Source organism: Oncorhynchus tshawytscha, linkage group LG12 (assembly GCF_018296145.1).
Source record: "Oncorhynchus tshawytscha isolate Ot180627B linkage group LG12, Otsh_v2.0, whole genome shotgun sequence".
Lineage (NCBI taxonomy): Eukaryota > Metazoa > Chordata > Actinopteri > Salmoniformes > Salmonidae > Oncorhynchus > Oncorhynchus tshawytscha.
In genome coordinates, this window is record NC_056440.1 from 6,329,218 (window position 1) to 6,350,375 (window position 21,158).

At 45.1% G+C, this 21,158-nt stretch overlaps 1 protein-coding gene across 2 annotated transcripts; it reads left to right on the forward strand.

The window, feature by feature from the left end:
• The first annotated feature begins 1,858 nt into the window (after window positions 1-1,858).
• LOC112262505 (E3 ubiquitin-protein ligase KCMF1) lies at window positions 1,859-14,466 on the forward strand. 2 transcript variants are annotated; one of them, XM_024438124.2, is made up of 8 exons: window positions 1,859-2,031; window positions 3,383-3,598; window positions 3,919-4,058; window positions 4,340-4,441; window positions 5,008-5,188; window positions 10,747-10,835; window positions 12,165-12,397; window positions 12,565-14,466. In XM_024438124.2, exons 1-8 carry the CDS (start codon window positions 2,016-2,018, stop codon window positions 12,854-12,856), a joined length of 1,269 nt encoding a protein of 422 aa, XP_024293892.1. In that variant the 5' UTR covers window positions 1,859-2,015; the 3' UTR covers window positions 12,857-14,466. The 2 variants fall into 2 exon arrangements, with proteins under 2 accessions (XP_024293892.1, XP_024293893.1); XM_024438125.2 differs by having other exon boundaries at window positions 1,860-2,031; window positions 3,431-3,598.
• The last annotated feature ends 6,692 nt before the right edge of the window (window positions 14,467-21,158 follow it).

The window sequence follows — 21,158 nt, forward strand, 5'->3', positions numbered from 1 at the left end:
ACACAGTATAAAGTTCTTAATCAATCAATCATCCAAAAAGCTATTAAAAAATATATATATATATATTTCACCTTTATTTAACCAGGTAAGCTAGTTCAATATAGCGAGATACAGCTAGATACAGTCAGATGTAGTCATACATTACCTTGTTTAGCCAGAAGAGGATTGGCTTCCTCTGTGAGCCTGGTTCCTTTTAAGGTTTCTTCAGTTTTTTCCTGGACCGCTGTAGTTCTTGCTTGCTCTCTGTGGTCAGGGTTGGGTTACTTTAAAACACGGAGACAACAATCCCGGAAACGATAAAAGATAAACACACAAACAAATGGTTAATTAACCTACATCTTAGGTTTCAAGTATCTACCTGCCTTGATGTGTATCTGATGGGCGACACCGAGGTCCTTACAATGTAGATAAAAAATCATTTTGGGGGAAACTCAGTTGAGTTCGATTAGTAGAACACACAAGGTGCAATATCAAAACTTGGTTATGCATCAGCAGTTTTCCTCTTGTTAGGCTATATGTCCTTCACTGACAGTCACTCAATTAGCCCATGTCAGTTAACGTTTTTTAAAGATTGGTCAATTTAATCTAGTTTGTCTAGCCAGCGATCTAAATATGCAGTAATCACGTGCCCAAGGGCCCTACACATTGATTTGTTAGTCACTTTCACTCAGATATCATATGAAAGAGATTCTCAGGTCGTTTTTTAAATACTTTTTTAGCCAGTAGTTCTGAAAGTTGTACTCAGGAGCCAAAAGTGGTCCCCGAAAATGGTGCACTACATCACAATATGTGCAGATATGTGCACCACGTTATTGCTTTCTTTCTCGCTCTGCTGCGTGTGCATTGCTAGCTGTCACTCAAATGGCGAGGGTCTAAAGCTTGTGTATGAACTACACATTGACACATCCAGCCCAAAGCGGGAGGTTTCAAAAACACTTAGATGTCGCCAAAGTTCCAGAGCAAAATGGGTAGAATTGCAGGAAATTTGCTGTAAAATTGCAACAAACAAAAGTTCTGTAAAGCAAACTTATTTGTTTACCCTTTGTTAATAAAAATGTGTGTAGCGGCCAATTGTATAGCTAATAGGCTATGTGTTCGTAGATCGACTGAGGTGAATGAAGTTACAGCAACCAATGAGATAATAGCTGGGGTAATTTTTGCTTTGTTTTTGCTGTTCTCCAAATAGCATTTTAGAGTTTTGAAATGGCATAGAAATCCATTAAATGACCTTCAACTTTCTGGATCTCACTGAAACTGATGGGGACAGTTGATTGGTCTACTACTGACTGGTCTACTACTGTTTTGTACACTGCTGCTGCTACTCGCTGTTTATTATCTATGCATAGTCACTTCACCCCTGCCTACTTGTACAAATGACCTCGACTAACCTGTACCCCCGCACATTGACTCGGTACCCCCTGTATATAGCCTCGTTATTGATATTTTGTGTTACTTTGGATTATTATTTTGTTTCTTTGGTAAATATTGTTTAACCTCTTCTTGAACTGCACTGTTGGTTAAGGGCTCGTAAGTAAGCTTTTCACGGTAAACTCTAAAGGTACACTTGTTTTATTCGGCGCATGTCACAAATAAAGTTTGATTTGAGTGATTCTGCCTGCACTGATTCTGTCCTTCCAGACCCCTATTATGGAGGAGAGGCCTTCTGTTGAGCAGTTCCTGCTTTCACTTGTCCTTACTGTCTAACCCTGTCCCCCCCACTCCTGTCTGTCTTACTATAGACCCCTATTATGGAGGAGAGGCCTTCTGTTGAGCAGTTCCTGCTTTCACTTGTCCAGTATGTGGACAACAGTGCCCTCTGGCGTTTCTCCGGCGCATTGGACGGTGACACAGCAAGCAGGCGGCGGAGGAGACACTGTCACTGTGCCAAACCGGATCCTTCATGAGGAAGAGGCCAGGGGACATCCAGCCCCGGCTTCTAATTCTCCAGCCGATATTAAATTGCGTGGTTCAAGCCAGAGTGAACCCGTAAGGGGGGCTGTGTTAATGTCCATAGGATGTCCCGTCATGAAGGTAAGACGTTTAATAACCCACACAGAAAGACAAAGTGCTTGGACGAGAGACCGCAGCGAAACGTTTACATGAAGGTCTTCCGTGTATTTTGTAATGAACGCTGTATTAGAATGGCCGCCGCTATACATTTACCCACTTTATCTAGTTCCTGTGCTTTATTTTGTATATTGTTATATTGTTTTAAGTGCTAAAACACTTAAACGTATCTTGGTAACTTACTAACGTTAGTTGGGGCGCAATGGCACTGCCCAAGGAAACAGTTTCTATTTTCCAGACTTAATTAAACTTAATTAAACTAGTTAACCTAGTTGGATAGCATCTAGGTTGCTAAACTAAATAACTAGGTAACTGGAGAGTTTAGCTATCTATTTTATTTTTATAACCTGTAGTGAGTTAACCAGCGAGATAGTTTTACGGCAACAAAAGGATTGGGGGGGAAAAAACAACATTTTATCCATGGAAATGTATTCATTATAGTGTCTTGTCAAAACATCACCTTTGGGGGGGAAAAAGTGTCCTGGCTAGTTTCTATTCTTGTTTTGTTTGCACTGTCATCAAAGTAGCCTTTTGGACGAGGCCTTGCAACCGAGGCCTTCATCAGTAGATATGTAGCATGGGGTTGTTGTTTTAAATAACTACCAAAACATACATTTTTTAATTTTATATATATATATTTTTTTTAAGGAGTTAGCTAGTGAGAACCCGGTTCTGAACCGGTTTAGTTATACAAACTATAGGTAAGTTAACTATGTTGACCAAGCTGTGCAGAGTTAGCTTTAGCTTAGCATTTTATATAGCACGACTGTTGTAGTCCAAATCAGCTGCAATGTCCTCAAACGTCGGTGGTCCGCATAGATGGCTATCTAGATGGGTAAAGCATTTACACATTTTAGTTTAAATTCATGCCAGTCTTAAATAACAAAAGGGCCATCAGTGCTGCACAGAGACAGTCGTGCAATTGCCTGCCTTTTTAATTAAAATCAAGTCGGTGAGATAAGCTGTCCATGCTGGGTCTATGCATTTACACATATTTTAAATTCATGTCAGCCATTCATCGTCTTAAATAACACCGGCTTTCAATTCTGCACCAGAGTTGCAGCTATTTTGGCCAATGCAGGTCAGCATCTTCTTTTTTTTTTTGATTAGTCACATGGACACTGGAAATGTGAAACTGCTGTGTTTGTGTAGCTAATAGGCTGGTTCATGTCATGAGTGTTATGCCAATGTGTTGATTGTGTATTATAGCTAGCTAAATGCTGCAACGTGTTGTCTTTGTTGCTGTGTGTTTGACCAACACCCCTATCCGTGTGGTCTATTCTAATACTCTGACTTGTGTGTTGTGGGGTTATAGGACAGGGTAGTGGTCAAAATGGTCCGTCTGTGAATTGTCTTTCCCCAGGTGTGAGCTGCGATGCGTGTTTGAAGGGTAACTTCCGGGGGCGGCGATACAAGTGTTTAATTTGCTACGACTACGACCTGTGTGCGTCGTGCTACGAGGGCGGAGCCACGACCACCAGACACACGGCAGAGCACGCCATGCAGTGTATACTAACCAGGGTCGACTTCGGTAAGTACACACACCCCTGCATATACACCACAATCAGACACACTACAACTCACACCAATGCAGTGCACACTAACCAGGGTCGACTTGAGTAAGTACATAGCTATTAACCAGACGGGCGAGACGTAAAAGACAAACACCACAACTAAACACCCTGAAAACGGATTGTCTTTCGGTCAGACAAGCGCGTTGATTCTGCCTGCACTGATTCTGTCCTTCCAGATCCCTATTATGGAGGAGAGGCCTTTTGTTGAGCAGTTCCTGCTTTCACTTGTCCTTACTGTCTAACCCTGTCCCCCCCACTCTTGTCTGTCTTACTATAGACCTATATTATGGAGGAGAGGCCTTGTCAGTGGAGCAGCCACAGGCCTTTACCTGTCCCTACTGTGGCAGGATGGGCTACACGGAGACCTCCCTTCAGGAGCACGTTGCTGCAGATCACACAGAGACCTCCTCAGAGGTGGTAAGTCTACCACTGCTTTTCTTGGACCCGGGCATGGAAACGCAAGTCTTTAGGCCAAGCACCAGTGTAAATCTCTGCAGTGGGAAAGAGACCAGTGCTTCCTCTAGATTGTTTTCCAGACAGGAGGGAGGGGCAAAAAAATGTCCCCAAATCAACATCCAGCAGCCATGTTCAGTAAAATGAACAACCCCCCTTCAACAAAAAAAAAAAACAGTGTGTTTTAATGCATTAGATGTGGAGCATGCTCAGATGGGCTTGTGTCCTCTCCTTCTCCTCTGCAGATCTGTCCCATATGTGCTTCGCTGCCCGGCGGGGACCCTAATCACGTGACTGACGACTTCGCTGCTCATCTCACACTTGAACACAGAGCCCCCAGAGACTTGATATCCTTTACCCCTCTGAACCTGGTTCCTCTTGGTTTCTTGGTGATTTATTATTATTTTTTTTTAACTGTGCTTTCGTTTCTGCTTTGGAATCTAGACTGTCTAACTGCAATGCATTCTGGTTTAAAAGGGGCGATATAAAATAAAATGTGATTGATTGGTCTACTACTGTCTGCTCTGCAGTCCACTCAGGCTAACCCTAACTCAGAAACGCGATATCCTTTTTACAGGCAAACAGAATACTACTCTATTTTACTCTTACAATGTAATGCTCCAATTGTGGGGCATTACACTGAAGTTCTACTATCTAACATGGAAAACCCCCACAGGGAAACAACAACATGTCAGTGTAAAGCTCATCAAGAACCACAGGACCATCCGCTGATCACCACTGGGTACTGCAACAAACTCTGTCTCTGTGTGTGTGTCTGTGTGTGTTGCTGTCTGTCTGATGTGTGTTGCAGTTTAGCCTCTTGTGAGTGTGTTTTTAGTTCTGGGCATAGAGAGACTGTGTGTGTGTGTATTTCATGACGTGTCCATGATGTTCCTTGACGGTGTTGCTCCACGATGAGTCGAGCGGGGTGCGGCACGTGCGTAGGATGTTCCACCCGGGCCGGGGTCTAGGAGGGCCGAGGGCCCGTCGATCCAACATGCACTTCACCTCCTCAACCTCCGGGGGGAGCTCTACCACACAGACCTCTACACAGAGCTCCAACTACAACAGGGAGGCCATGGATCCTATAGCTGGTAGGACACACGCACACAGAGCTCTGACTACATCAGAGAGAGACACAGCAGATTCGTCAAAAGAAAAGATGCACTGTGTAACCCACCCACCCAAGGCCCTAGTAGACCAGTCTAGACGGTAACACACCCACCCAAGACCCTTGTAGACCAGTCTAGACGATAACACACCCACCCACCCAAGGCCCAAGGCCAGTCTAGTAGACCAGTCTAGACGGTAACACACCCACCCACCCAAGGCCCTAGTAGACCAGTCTAGACGATAGCACACCCACCCACCCAAGACCCTTGTGGACCCGTCTAGACGGTAACACCCACCCACCCAAGACCCTTGTAGACCAGTCTAGACGGTAACACACACCCACCCAAGCCCAAGACCCTTGTAGACAGTCTAGACAGTAACTCACCCACCCACCCAAGACCCTTGTAGACCAGTCTAGACGGTAACACACACCCCACCCACCCAAGACCCTTGTGTAGACCAGTCTAGACAGTAACACACCCACCCACCCAAGGCCCTTGTAGACCAGTCTAGACGGTAACGGACCCACCCAAGACCCTCTAGACGGTAACGCACCCACCCCACCCACCCACCCAAGACCCTTGTAGACCAGTCTAGACGGTAACACACCCACCCACCCACCCAAGACCCTTGTAGACCAGTCTAGACGGTAACGCACCCCCACCCACCCACCCAAGACCCTTGTAGACCAGTCTAGACGGTAACACACCCACCCACCCAAGACCCTTGTAGACCAGTCTAGACGGTAACCCACCCACCCAAGCACCCACCCACCCAAGACCCTTGTAGACCAGTCTAGACGGTAACGGACCCACCCACCCAAGACCCTTGTAGACCAGTCTAGACGGTAACGGACCCACCCACCCAAGACCCTTGTAGACCAGTCTAGACGGTAACGGACCCACCCACCCAAGACCCTCGTAGACCAGTCTAGACGGTACGGTAACCAGTCACCCACCCACCCAAGGCCCTCGTAGACCAGTCTATACGGTAACGCACCCACCCACCCAAGACCCTCGTAACACACCCACCCACCCAAGACCAGTCTAGACGGTAACACACCCACCCACCCAAGACCCTCGTAGACCAGTCTAGACGGTAAAGACCCTTGCACCCACCCACCCAAGACCCTCGTAGACCAGTCTAGACGGACGGTAACGCACCCACCCACCCAAGACCCTTGTAGACCAGTCTAGACGGTAACGCACCCACCCACCCAAGACCCTTGTAGACCAGTCTAGACGGTAACACACCCACCCACCCAAGACCCTTGTAGACCAGTCTAGACGGTAACACACACACCCACCCACCCAAGACCCTTGTAGACCAGTCTAGACCAGTAACACACCCACCCACCCACCCAAGACCCTTGTAGACCAGTCTAGACGGTAACACAAATACCCAAGGCCCTTGTAGACCAGTCTAGATGGTAACACACCCACCCACCCACCCAAGACCCTTGTAGACCAGTCTAGACTAGACGGTAACGCACCCACCCACCCACCCAAGACCCTTGTAGACCAGTCTAGACGGTAACACACCCACCCACCCAAGACCCTTGTAGACCAGTCTAGACGGTAACACACACACACACACCCACCCCCAAGACCCTTGTAGACCAGTCTAGACGGTAACGCACCCACCCACCCAAGACCCTTGTAGACCAGTCTAGACGGTAACACAAGTTATCCTAATTGGTTCAATGCCTGATGTGTTTTTTTTTTTTTTTTTTTAATGACTGAAAAATGTACATCCTGTTGTGTACATACAGGGCCTCTTTATGACAGCGCCTTCAGAATGTATTCACACCCCTTGACTGTTTCTACCTGTTGTGTTACAGCCTGGATTAAATGGAGATTTTGTGTCACTAGTCAGGTTTCCAGCCAAACGTTTTATGCGTGAAGTACATGCCGGATAAAAGATGTCACGACAGGATGGAAACAGCTACACTGAACAAAAATATAAAACGCAATATTAAAAGTGTTGGTCCCATGTTCATCGTGTTGAAATAAAATATCCCAGAAATGTTCCATACGCACAAAAACAAATTTGTTTGCATTCCTGTTAGTGAGCATTTCTCATTTGCCAAGATAATCCATCCACCTGACAGGTGTGGCATATCAAGAAGTTGATTAAACAGCATGATCATTACACAGGTGCACCTTGTGCTGGGGACAATTTAAAGGACACAAAAATATGCAGTTTTGTCATACAACACAATGTCACAGATGTCTGAAGTTTTGAAAGAGTGTGCAAATGGCATGCTGACTGCAAGAATGTCCAACAGAGCTGTTGCCAGAGAATTGCATGTTAATTGCTCTACCATAAGCCGCCTCCAATTGTGTTTTAGAGAATTTGGTAGTACGTCCAACCGGCCTCACAACCGCAAACCATGTGTAACCACTCCAGCCCAGGACCTCCACATCCGGCTTCTTCTTCGTCTGAGACCAGCCACCCGGACAACTGATGATCGAACTGACAATCAAAGAATTTCTGCACAAACTGTCAGAAACCATCTGCGTGCTCGCCGTCCTCACCAGGGTCTTGACCTGACTGCAGTTTAGGGTCGTAACCGACTTCAGTGGGCAAATGCTCACCTTCGATGGCCAATGGCACGCTGGAGAAGTGTGCTCTTCATGGATGAATCCCGGTTTCAACTACCGGGCAGACAACGTGTATGGTGTTGTGTGGGTGAGTGGTTTGTTGATGTCAAAGTTGTGAACAGAGTGCCCCATGGTGGGGTTATGGTATGAGCAGGCATAAGCTACGGACAACGAACACAATTGGATTTTATCAATTACAATTTGAATGCACAGAGATACCGTGAGGAGATCCTGAGGCCCATTGTTGTCGTGCCATTCATCTGCCTCCGTCACGTTTCAACATGATAATGCACGGCCCCATGTCACAAGGATCTGTACACAATTCCTGAAAGCTGAAAATGTCCCAGTTCTTCAATGGCCTGCATACTATCCAGACATGTCACCTGTTGAGCATGTTTGGGATGCTCTGGATCAACATTTACGACAGCGTGTTCCAGTTCCCGCCAATATCCAGCGACTTCACACAGCCATTGAGGAGGAGTGGGACAACATTCCACAGGCCACAATCAACAGCCTGATCAACTCTATGTGAAGGAGATGTGTCACGCTGCATGAGGCAAATGGTGATCACACCAGATACTGACTGGTTTTCTGATCCACACCCCTACATTATTATTATTATTATTATTAAAACAGCAGATGCATATCTGTACTCCTAGTGAACTGTAACTCAATTAAAATCTTTTAAATTGTTGAATGTTGTGTTTTTTAAAAACAGACTTGCTGCATCGAATGAAAATCTGTCACCATATGGATTGAAACCATAATGTCAGTAGCATTGTGTTTTTAAAAATGTTTACAAATGTATTTAAAAAATGTAAAAGCTGAAATGTCTTCTAAGTACTTAACCCCTTTATTGCAGGCCTAAATATATAAACGTGACATGAAACAATTTTTAAAGATTTTACTGCGTTACACTTCATAGAAGGAAATCAGTCAATTGAACTAAATTTATAAGCCTTAATCTATGGATTTCACATGACTGGACAGGGGCGCAGCCATGGGTGGGCATAGGCCCACCCATTTGGAGTCCAGGTCCAGCCGATCACAATGTGCTTTTCCCCACAAAATGGCGATATTACAGACAGAAATACTTCTTAGTTTACCACCCTCAGACGATCCCGCAGATGAAGAACCTGGATGTGGAGGTCCTGGGCTGATGTGGTTGTGAGACTGGTTGGATGTACTGCCAAATTCTCTAAAATGACGTTGGAGGCGGCTTCTGGTAGGGAAATTAACCTTCTCTGGCAACAGCTCTAGTGGACATTCCTGCAGTCAGCATGCCAATTGCACACTCCCTTAAAACTTGACTTCTGTGGCGGCGTGGGACAAAACTGCGCCTTTTATTGTCGCCAGCACAAGGTGCACCTGTGTAATTATCATGTTTAATCAGCTTCTTAATATGCCGCACCTGTGAAGTGGATGGATTATCTAGGCAAAGAAGAAATGCTCACAAACAGGGATGTGAAGAAAGTTGTGTACAATATTTGAAAAATGTTTTATTAAAACCTCATGTAAAATGGGGCCAACACTATATATGTGTACTCAATGTTTTATATTTTTGATCAGTGTAAGTTTAGGAGTAAAAAATGTGCTTCACAAGTTGCATGGACTCACTGTGTGTGACAGTGGGTAACATGATTTTTAAATGACTACCCCCACACACACACACACACAATTGTCTTTAAGATCCCTCAGTCGAGCAGTGAATTGAAGCACAAAGACCAGGGATGTTTTCCAATGCTTCACAAAAAAGGGAACCTATAGGTAGATTTGTAAGAGAAAATAAGCAGACATTGAATATCCCATTAAAGCATGGTGTAGTTATTAATTACACTTTGAATGGAGTATCAATACACACAGTCACTACAAAGATACAGGTGTCCTTCCTAACTTAGTTGCCGGAGAGGAAGGAAACTGTTCAGAGATTTCACCATGAGGCCAGTGGTGACTTTTAAAACAGAGTTTAATGGCTGTTATAGGAGAGAACTGAGGATGGATCAACAACATTGTAGTTACTCTACTAACCTAAATGACAGCGTGAAAAGGAAGCCTGTACAGAATAAAAAATATTCCAAAACATGCATCCTGTTTGCATTAAGGCACAAAAGTAAAACTGCAAAGAAATTAATGTTATGTCCTGAATACAAAGCATTATGTTTGGGGCAAACACATCACTGAGTACCACTCTTCATATTATCAAGGATGGTGATGGCTGCATCATGTTATGGGTATGCTTGTCATCGGCTAGGACTACGGAGTTTTTGGAGATAAAACATAAACGGAGAGTACCACCTTGCCCGAGAGAGATTTACATGGTTATCAAAATGTCACGCCAGGGTACGGTGTATATACACGAGAAACAGCCCTTTTTTAATTAAGTATTTCTAAAATCAGCTATAGGGAAAAATGAATGGTGGAAAAACAATTGGAACCATTTCCCTGTTTGACCACTAGGTTTTATGGGTATTATGACACCTGCACTGTGGGTCTCAATAGAGCTAAGCACAGGCTAAATCCTAGAGGAAAAAATGGTTCAGTCTGCTTTCCAACAGACACTGGGAGACAAATTCACTCTTCAGCAGGACAATAGCCTAAAACACAAGGCCAAATATACATGAGTTGGTTACCAAGACGACATGGAATGTTCCTGAGTGGCCTAGTTACAGGTAATCCCACTTTGTAACACAACAACAACAAAAGGGACAAAGTCCAGGGGTGTGAATATTTTTCTGAAGGCAGTGTAGATGCATCACTAACTTCATTCTTCTAGTCCTGTTGATAGTACCATTTTATACATGCTGTGTACGTGACAAATAAACATGGATTTGATATGATTGACTCCTGTTCGGAAACACCATATCTCACACTGTCTGGTTAGGGATGAATTAATTTTGTGACCCCCCCCCCACAACTCAATCTCTCTCCCCACACAGAGCTTCTCTCCCAGTTGTCGGGGGTGCGTAGGTCGGCGGGCGGCCAGCTGAGTTCAGGTCCTTCAGCATCCCAGCTACAGCAGCTCCAGGTAGGTAGTCCAGAGGTTAGAGGAGAGAGCCGGCAACCAGAGGTTAGAGGAGAGAGCCGGCAACCAGAGGTTAGAGGAGAGCCAGAGGTTAGAGGAGAGAGCCGGCAACCAGAGGTTAGAGGAGAGCCAGAGGTTAGAGGAGAGCCAGCAACCAGCGGTTTGAATCCCGTCCCCCCTCCTTTATCTGGTGTCAAGTATGCCCTTAAGGCAAAGTACTGAACTCATATCCTACTTCTCCTGAACCCTCCTACTTCTCCTGAACCCTCCTACCTCTCCTGACCCCTCCTACTTCTCCTGAACCCTCCTACTTCTCCTGAACCCTCCTACTTCTCCTGAACCCTCCTACCTCTCCTGAACCCTCCTACCTCTCCTGAACCCTCCTACCTCTCCTGAACCCTCCTACTTCTCCTGAACCCTCCTACTTCTCCTGAACCCTCCTACCGCTCCTGACCCCTCCTACTTCTCCTGAACCCTCCTACTTCTCCTGAACCCTCCTACCTCTCCTGAACCCTCCTACCGCTCCTGAACCCTCCTACTTCTCCTGAACCCTCCTACCTCTCCTGAACCCTCCTACCTCTCCTGACCCCTTCTACTTCTCCTGACCCCTCCTACTTCTCCTGACCCCTCCTACTTCTCCTGAACCCTCCTACCTCTCCTGACCCCTCCTACTTCTCCTGAACCCTCTCCTGAACCCTCCTACCTCTCCTGACCCCTCCTACCTCTCCTGACCCCTCCTACTTCTCCTGAACCCTCCTACCTCTCCTGACCCCTCCTGAACCCTCCTACTTCTCCTGAACCCTCCTACTTCTCCTGAACCCTCCTACTTCTCCTGAACCCTCCTACCGCTCCTGACCCCTCCTACTTCTCCTGAACCCTCCTACCTCTCCTGAACCCTCCTACCTCTCCTGACCCCTCCTACTTCTCCTGACCCCTCCTACTTCTCCTGAACCCCTCCTACTTCTCCTGAACCCTCCTACTTCTCCCCTGAACTTCTCCTGACCCCTCCTACTTCTCCTGACCCCTCCTACTTCTCCTGAACCCTCCTACTTCTCCTGAACCCTCCTACTTCTCCTGAACCCTCCTACCTCTCCTGACCCCTCCTACTTCTCCTGAACCCTCCTACTTCTCCTGAACCCTCCTACTTCTCCTGAACCCTCCTACTTCTCCTGAACCCTCCTACTTCTCCTGAACCCTCCTACTTCTCCTGAACCCTCCTACCTCTCCTGACCCCTCCTACTTCTCCTGAACCCTCCTACTTCTCCTGAACCCTCCTACTTCTCCTGAACCCTCCTACTTAACTTCATGTTTCTTTTCCTCTTCCTCCTCTAGATGCAGCTCCAGTTGGAGCGGCAACAAACCCAGGCTGCCAGACAGCAGTTGGAGACTGCCCGGAGTGCCACGCAACGCAGCAGCCGTACCTCCACCAACGCAGGGCTGAATGCCAATCCAAGCCCAGGGCATCACAACGCCAACCCCAGTTCCAACTCTACCAGCCCCAACCCAGGGCATCACGAGTTCACCACACACACACAGCACAGCAACTCCCAGTTCCTCCTCAACAGGTTAACTACTGTGTGCTACACTTCGTTTTAACCTTTTTTTTTTGTGTGTGGTTATTCTAGTTTAGGTAATATCTGTTGAACAAGAGACTTGTTCTGAGGCTGTCTGCTACATGTAGGAGAATGGATTGTATTTGTAATGGAGTGCCATCTCTTTCTCACTCCTCCAGACTGAGTGAGCCGAGGTTGTCGGAGGCGGAGCGTCAGCTGAGTGAGGGCCAGTGGGCGGACCGCTCTCTCTTCGTCACGGAGCTCCTCCTCTCCACCCTGCTGGCCGATCCCGACCACAGCGAAGATGACGATCTCCATGACTACCACGACGCCGTGATCCGAGGTTCTGACGCGTTCAGTGATTTCGGCACCTTCGGAGACATGGGCTGCGTGGAGGTCATGACCTTGGACGTGGCGTTGGAGAACCTCAACCTCCGAGAACAAAAGGAGCAGCGACCCCCGCCTCTTTGATGACGTCACTACAACGTTTAAACCACCAACTGCCGTTACCGACCGTCGCTTGGCAACTGAAAGAAATAAGATTGCAGCTCTTTTCTTGGCTTCGGTTATTATTCATTTTGTTTTATTTGGCTGGGTGATGTCAACTCACTTGTCACCCCTCCCTCGACCCCACCTCACGTTGTGTACATGAAAGTCAGAAGCAAGACGAGAGAATGTGAACGTGAGAATGAACTATATATAAATCTAGATATATATATATATATAAATACATCTATGAAAAGAAAGCCGATAATCAATTCCGCATGAAGCTGTGTGTTTGACCTTAACAGGTCAAGGTAGGATAGGTAGGTAGCCATTTTGATAATTTATTATCATAAACGAGTGCACACACACACTGAGAGGAGGCGGCAGGCGGACAGACTCTTCCCAGCAGGCTAAGCTGTTCTTTGTTTATGGTTAGGAATAATAAAACCGGGCTTGGCTGATTTTTACCACAACAAACGTTGGTATGTTGAGATTCTTCACCCTTAACTGTCAGACGTCTTCCATTAAGCACCCTATTAGAATGGGGTTTTGGGTATCACAGAGATGAAACTAAATCTCTTTTGGTCCTATGATAAGCGTTTGTGTCTGGTTACTTTCCTATCCTGTCATCTATACAGGTGTTCCAATTCTACGCTAATTATTATTTTCCTTAAGACTGTTTTGATATAATGGTTTTAATCCATTATTTAGCTCCTCCCCATACCCAGGATGACATCACTTTATGGGGCCATGTTGCCTTGCTTTGTGCCAACTGAACTGTGTCCCCTTTTGAATTTCACATCGAGAGAAGCTGCGTACAGTTTGCATATGCACTACATAAAGAGATCATAGACATGGGAAGGCCAATGGACAATCACATGAAAACTAACCTGATTCTATTCTCTCTCCTGACAGTTTCCTTTGTTGTTGTTTTTTTTTTTTTTTTGCTGGACTGATAGGCCTTTTCTCATTTGGATTTGCTCAACTCTTGCGTCCTCCCTCTTCCATCATCCTCTGGCCTCCTTTTGAAAAAGGTCAAAGGTTATCGAGGAGAGGGGAAAGTGGGGATGAAAATGCGCCTGTATAAAATGACTCCTCCAATCACGCGTCATCAGGCAAACTACGTTTACAGGGTGGAATCCCAAAATAAAATGTATAAACTGATAACTAAGAAAGCTAGTTGTGCAAAACATTTTATAGATAAAAAAAGGATAAGTAGAATATAGTTTTAAATGTTTGCATGCTTTTCTTCTTCGATGAAAACAGTAGCTGATTCGAAGGGGGGGTGGCTGATTTCAAAACTCTTCCACGAAGGACTCAGGGTAGGATACACTTTTGCGTCCTTGCCAAAAAGGAGCCTATTGAGGGGAGGACCGTCTTCCTGTTAACGAATTGACACTCTTCCACCACTTATCGGTTTCCCGGGTGACGGAGGAGAGAGAATGAAGGACATCCTTTTGCCTCCACTGCTACCTTAACAAATGCAATGTGCTGTCTGATGATGACATGGTTTGGGTGTTTGGGAAAAGTTCAAAAGACAGGGTCAACTGTTCAACCTGGAGAACAATAAAATTGTTTTGGATGTAAAAAATTAACCACACCGATCTTGCTGTGAATGTCTCAAGACTCAACTTAATGCGCCGACCTCCCTGTCACTGCTCTGATGACCAGTAGCTGGCTTACATTGTTGGAGGTGCAACAGGCAGACAGAGATGACCAGCAGGTAACCATCTATCCATACATCTATATAACTATAAATCTAACCCAGCAGGTAACCATCTATCTATACATCTATAAATCTAACCCAGTGGGTAACCATCTATATATCTATAAACCAAACCCAGCAGGTAACCATCTATATAACTATAAACCAAACCCAGCAGGTAACCATCTATATATCTATAAACCAAACCCAGCAGGTAACCATCTATCTATACATCTATAAATCTAACCCAGTGGGTAACCATCTATATATCTATAAACCAAACCCAGCAGGTAACCATCTATATAACTATAAACCAAACCCAGCAGGTAACCATCTATATATATATATAAACCAAACCCAGCAGGTAACCATCTATATATCTATAAACCAAACCCAGCAGGTAACCATCTATATAACTATAAACCAAACCCAGCAGGTAACCATCTATATAACTATAAACCTAACCCAGCAGAAAACCATCTATCTATAAACCTAACCCAGCAGGTAACCATCTATCTATAAACCTAACCCAGCAGGTAACCATCTATCTATAAACCTAACCCAGTAGGTAACCATCTATCTATAAACCTAACCCAGTAGGTGACCATCTATCTATAAACCTAACCCAGCAGGTGACCATCTATCTATAAACCTAACCCAGCAGGTAACCATCTATCTATAAACCTAACCCAGCAGGTAACCATCTATATAACTATAAACCTAACCCAGCAGGTAACCATCTATCTATAAACCTAACCCAGCAGGTAACCATCTATCTATAACCCTAACCCAGCAGGAAACCATCTATCTATAAACCTAACCCAGCAGGTAACCATCTATCTATAACCCTAACCCAGTAGGTAACCATCTAACTATAAACCTAACCCAGCAGGTAACCATTTAACTATAAACCTAACCCAGCGGGTAACCATTTAACTATAAACCTAACCCAGCGGGTAACCATCTGTATAACTATAACCCTAAACCAGTAGGTGACCATCTATCTATAACCCTAACCCAGTAGGTAACCATCTAACTATAAACCTAACCCAGCGGGTAACCATCTATATAACTATAACCCTAACCCAGTAGGTGACCATCTATCTATAAACCTAACCCAGCAGGTAACCATCTATCCATACATCTATATAACTATAAACCTAACCCAGTAGGTAACCATCTATCTATAAACCTAACCCAGCAGGTAACCATCAATCTATAAACCCTAACCCAGCAGGTAACCATCTATCTATAAACCCTAACCCAGTGGGTAACCATCTATACATCTATATACCTAACCCAGTGGGTAACCATCTATACATTTATATAACTATAAACCTAACCCAGTGGGTAACCATCTATCTATATAACTATAAACCTAACCCAGTAGGTAACCATCTATCTATAAACCTAACCCAGCAGGTAACCATCTATCTATAAACCTAACCCAGCAGGTAACCATCTAACTATAAACCTAACCCAGTAGGTAACCATCTATCTATAAACCTAACCCAGCAGGTAACCATCTATCTATAAACCTAACCCAGCAGGTAACCATCTATCTATCTATAAACCTAACCCAGCAGGTAACCATCTATCTATCTATAAACCTAACCCAGCAGGTAACCATCTATCTATAAACCCTAACCCAGCAGGTAACCATCTATCTATAAACCTAACCCAGTGGGTAACCATCTATACAACTATGAACCTAACCCAGTGGGTAACCATCTATCTATATAACTATAAACCTAACCCAGTAGGTAACCATCTATCTATAAACCTAACCCAGCAGGTAACCATCTATCTATAAACCTAACCCAGCAGGTAACCATCTAACTATAAACCTAACCCAGTAGGTAACCATCTATCTATAAACCTAACCCAGCAGGTAACCATCTATCTATCTATAAACCTAACCCAGCAGGTAACCATCTATCTATCTATAAACCTAACCCAGCAGGTAACCATCTATCTATCTATAAACCTAACCCAGCAGGTAACCATCTATCTATACCATCTATAAACCTAACCCAGCAGGTAACCGTCTATCTATAAACCTAACCCAGCGGGTAACCATCTAACTATAAACCTAACCCAGCAGGTAACCATCTATCTATAAACCTAACCCAGCAGGTAACCATCTAACTATAAACCTAACCCAGTAGGTAACCATCTATCTATAAACCTAACCCAGCAGGTAACCATCTATCTATAAACCTAACCCAGCAGGTAACCATCTGAGATATCAGCTGATGTAAGGAGGGCTTTATAAATAAATGTGATTTTATTCACAGCATGGAACTGAGAAAAATGGCTTTTATATACCTTGGTTTCACAGTAACATTACTGCTAACGTGACCCCCATGATCTCCAAAACACAATAGGAGGCAGTGGCAGGATACTTGTCCACATGATTAAGCATGTTTTTAATGTAGCAAAAATGTCAAATTCATTTTCAACCAAATGAGCTGTTACTGCCTTTTTGCTTGGTAGGTCAGAATATGCCTATAGCAAATTTATTTTATTTTATTTTACTAGGCAAGTCAGTTAAGAACAAATTCTTATTTTCAATGACGGCCTAGGAACAGTGGGTTAACTGCCTGTTCAGGGGCAGAACGACAGATTTGTACCTTGTCAGCTCGGGGATTCGAACTTGCAACCTTTCGGTTACTAGTCCAACGCTCTAACCACTAGGCTACCCTGCAGCATATGGAGTTCATTTAATTTCTCACATGTAAATAGCACTTTTCAGTAGTGCTCTAAGCAGGCCATTCCATGAGCGCAGCATTTATTTTTCAATTCAACTCAATGAGCCAATCAGTCCTCCAATGACAACAAAATCATAAACAACACAGTAGGGCTAATAAGTCCTTAGTTTTGTGGTCATGCTCAGGTAAAACTATTTGGCTAATCTATACTTCCATATTTCCAAGTCCTATTCTTGAAGATCAAGAGGTATAACATTTATTGGAATGACTGGAATTCTGTTAGACTTAGGTTTTTAATGTAAAGATATAATTTACTCGTATTATTATATGTAGTTGAACGCACTGGGTTAGAAGAAGCCTACATAACCAACCCATACAGTAAAATGTAACATCCATATGGCCAGTTATGTCAACTTTAACATGGATTTATCCTGCAATAGATTTCATTTCAAATGGTAACATACATTTGTCTTCTTCTAATGTCGCTTTTTAAAAAAATCAACGGAATGTAATCAGATTACGTTACAACATTTTTGTAATCCGTTACTGATGACAATTTTCGGACCGGTAATTAGTAACTAACAGGTTACATTTAGAGAGTAACTATAGATATGGGCTACTGCACATTACGCACGACAGAAAAACATAAAAAGCCCATAGATGTAACTAACTATATGCTCTCTTGGCTAAATAAATGAAACTAGCTCTAGTAGGTTAATTTTTTTTGAGTGTGAACTGTATTATAGTGTGTTATATGGATTGGAATTACGCACATTGTTCAAACCATGATACAACTGAAGAGAACATGCGATTTTGGTGCAGTACGTGCGGCCTACAAAGTTACAAGTGTAGGCTAACAAATGTGATTTTAATTTTGAAATGTAATAGTGCCTATTTGTACAATTAATAGAGTGACGCATATATACTTTTCATAATTTCCCTATTGTTATTAGTCTAACAACTCTTTATATCGTTGCTTCATTCCTTCCTCGCGTTCAACAGTTAAAATGAAATACGTTTAATTTTTCTTCATCCTCATCATTCTAATGACATCCTTGAATAATATAGGACCAGAATTAGATGCAGAAGGCTTTCACTGCTCTTCGTGAATATGGAATAGTTATGAATCTGAATGAATAACTGCTGTAGCCTCCCGCCAGCCTGCTCTTTCAAACGTCATGTCAGTTATATTGACTGCTGTACAGTATTTAGCAACAACAACAACAACAAAAAAGAGCTCTCGTCCCTCTTCGAATAGTTTAATAGTATTAGAAATGCTAAAAAAAATAATGTCCAGCAAGCTCTTCTAGTCCAGGAGCTAAGCAGTGTTTTTTTTTTACGGTAAGGCCAGTGGAGTACAGGTGTGTGCGTATTGCTCAAGAGACAGCGGCTATACGTTAGAAGCGTATTATGTATAACCCATCATCAATTAGCTAAATATAAGGCTAATACTGCATTAACTTTATGACTTGAAAGAGGTAGCTATATATCGATCTAGAACAGTATGATCTATTTTGGATGCAATTTGAATGGAGTTTATGGCGAGAGAGAAACTGTGAGTACACACTGATTTAAAGCAACGATATTCAATTGATGGGCTGTTTTAAAACTCTGCAATTACAAAAAATAAATAAGGTGACCTCCGAAAGCCAGATGTAATAGGGCCTATTGGAGATGTGTAAATTAGACGTGCATTCTGTCTTTATATTACTGTAGCATAGAGTGTACTGCAGCAAATGTAGGCCTACCTGTCACAAGAAAAGCAGTTACCATGATGAGGTGATGGGTCTGCATGTATTGTGAACTGCGCTCCGTACTGAGATGGGCTGTCTGTCCCCACCCCGACATGGGCCGTCTGTCCCCACCCCGACATGGGCCGTCTGTCCCCACCCCGAGATGGGCCGTCTGTCCCCACCCCGAGATGGGCCGTCTGTCCCCACCCCGAGATGGGCCGTCTGTCCCCACCCCGAGATGGGCCGTCTGTCCCCACCCCGAGATGGGCCGTCTGTCCCCACCCCGAGATGGGCCGTCTGTCCCCACCCCGAGATGGGCCGTCTGTCCCCACCCCGAGATGGGCCGTCTGTCCCCACCCCGAGATGGGCCGTCTGTCCCCAACCGAGATGGGCCGTCTGTCCCCACCCCGAGATGGGCCGTCTGTCCCCACCCCGAGATGGGCCGTCTGTCCCCACCCCGAGATGGGCCGTCTGTCCCCACCCCGAGATGGGCCGTCTGTCCCCACCCCGAGATGGGCCGTCTGTCCCCACCCCGAGATGGGCCGTCTGTCCCCACCCCGAGATGGGCCGTCTGTCCCCACCCCGAGATGGGCCGTCTGTCCCCACCCCGAGATGGGCCGTCTGTCCCCACCCGAGATGGGCCGTCTGTCCCCACCCCGAGATGGGCCGTCTGTCCCCACCGAGATGGGCCGTCTGTCCCCAACCGAGATGGGCCGTCTGTCCCCACCCCGAGATGGGCCGTCTGTCCCCACCCCGAGATGGGCCGTCTGTCCCCACCCCGAGATGGGCCGTCTGTCCCCACCCCGAGATGGGCCGTCTGTCCCCACCCCGAGATGGGCCGTCTGTCCCCACCCCGAGATGGGCCGTCTGTCCCCACCCCGAGATGGGCCGTCTGTCCCCACCCCGAGATGGGCCGTCTGTCCCCAACCGAGATGGGCCGTCTGTCCCCACCCCGAGATGGGCCGTCTGTCCCCACCCCGAGATGGGCCGTCTGTCCCCACCCAGACGGCCACGTCTGTCCCCACCCTGAGATGGGCAATCTGAATCATCAACGTTCAGGATGGGGACATCATGCAGAGGCCGTAGAGAAGCCAGATTTACACATCGCATATAATTCAACAGTTCCATTTCACGCCATGTTGGTCATATAAATAATGTATTCTAATTTACTGGAGACAGTTCGGGCGGTGAATCTCTGCGACCGGGTTCCTGCCATTCAACCCGAGCCTCTATTGATTCTCTATGTGGCAATCAGTACCGAGAAATGCCCTCTAGATGACAGCAGACACCTGCTTTTGGATCTACCACGTCTCAGGGATTAGAGTGACTCTCTACCAGCTGATTTATTTATTTCGTTTTTTCAGTTTCCCCTCTGTGTTCTTTGTAATCCCTTACCCCAATGTATTCCTCATGTAGTTTTTTAAAATGTGCATTAAGTTTGTTACAGATTTGGAATCTGGATATTTTGTTGTTCTGCTTATGTGTAATTCAACCAGCAGTTTAGTGACCGCCGAGTTGTCGATACTACTTCCCAAACGATTTGAGGTCTTGACCAGCAATGTACCATTGGGTGAGTGTAATCTTTCCCCACCAGACCAGAGTAGACAGACCGGTAGATCTAGTGGCCTATCAGACCCCCTGTTGACTAAGTAGCTACTTACTGTAAGCCATACATCATTCTGATATAGCAAGATGGCAGCTGTGCTTCTAGCTCCTAAGCAACTTTGCAGTATTTAATTTGTTTGTGTTATTTCGGGAGCTAGAAACACAAGCGTTTCACTACACCCGCAATAACATCTGCTAAACGTGTATGAGATCATTAAAATTGGATTCGATTTATACGGGAAACTTCAGACTGACCAATTCTTGCCCTCCTGGGATGACAAGATAGGTGAACAAATTCACAGTAGTAGTCCTACCAAGTAGTTACTTAGTTCTCCAGAACAGCAGGGGTCCTGGTGTGGAGTGGAACAGGGTCAGTGTGCTATTGTCGAGGTACAAAGAACAGGTGGCCATATAGTGATGACGGGTTGTACTCCTAAAAGCAAGTGTTTTCGGAGTAATTCCCAATTGGATTCCCCTACTAACATTTTAAAGACATGTCTCTCAACCAGCTTCGTGAGGAATGCTTTTCCAAC

Bases quoted from the DNA above. Each gene is read 5' to 3' on its own strand.
- LOC112262505 (XM_024438124.2), top strand. The intron at 4,442-5,007 runs ATATCCTTTACC...GTGTTGCTCCAC, and splicing joins ACAGAGCCCCCAGAGACTTG to GATGAGTCGAGCGGGGTGCG. The intron at 5,189-10,746 runs GTAGGACACACG...CTCCCCACACAG, and splicing joins GGCCATGGATCCTATAGCTG to AGCTTCTCTCCCAGTTGTCG.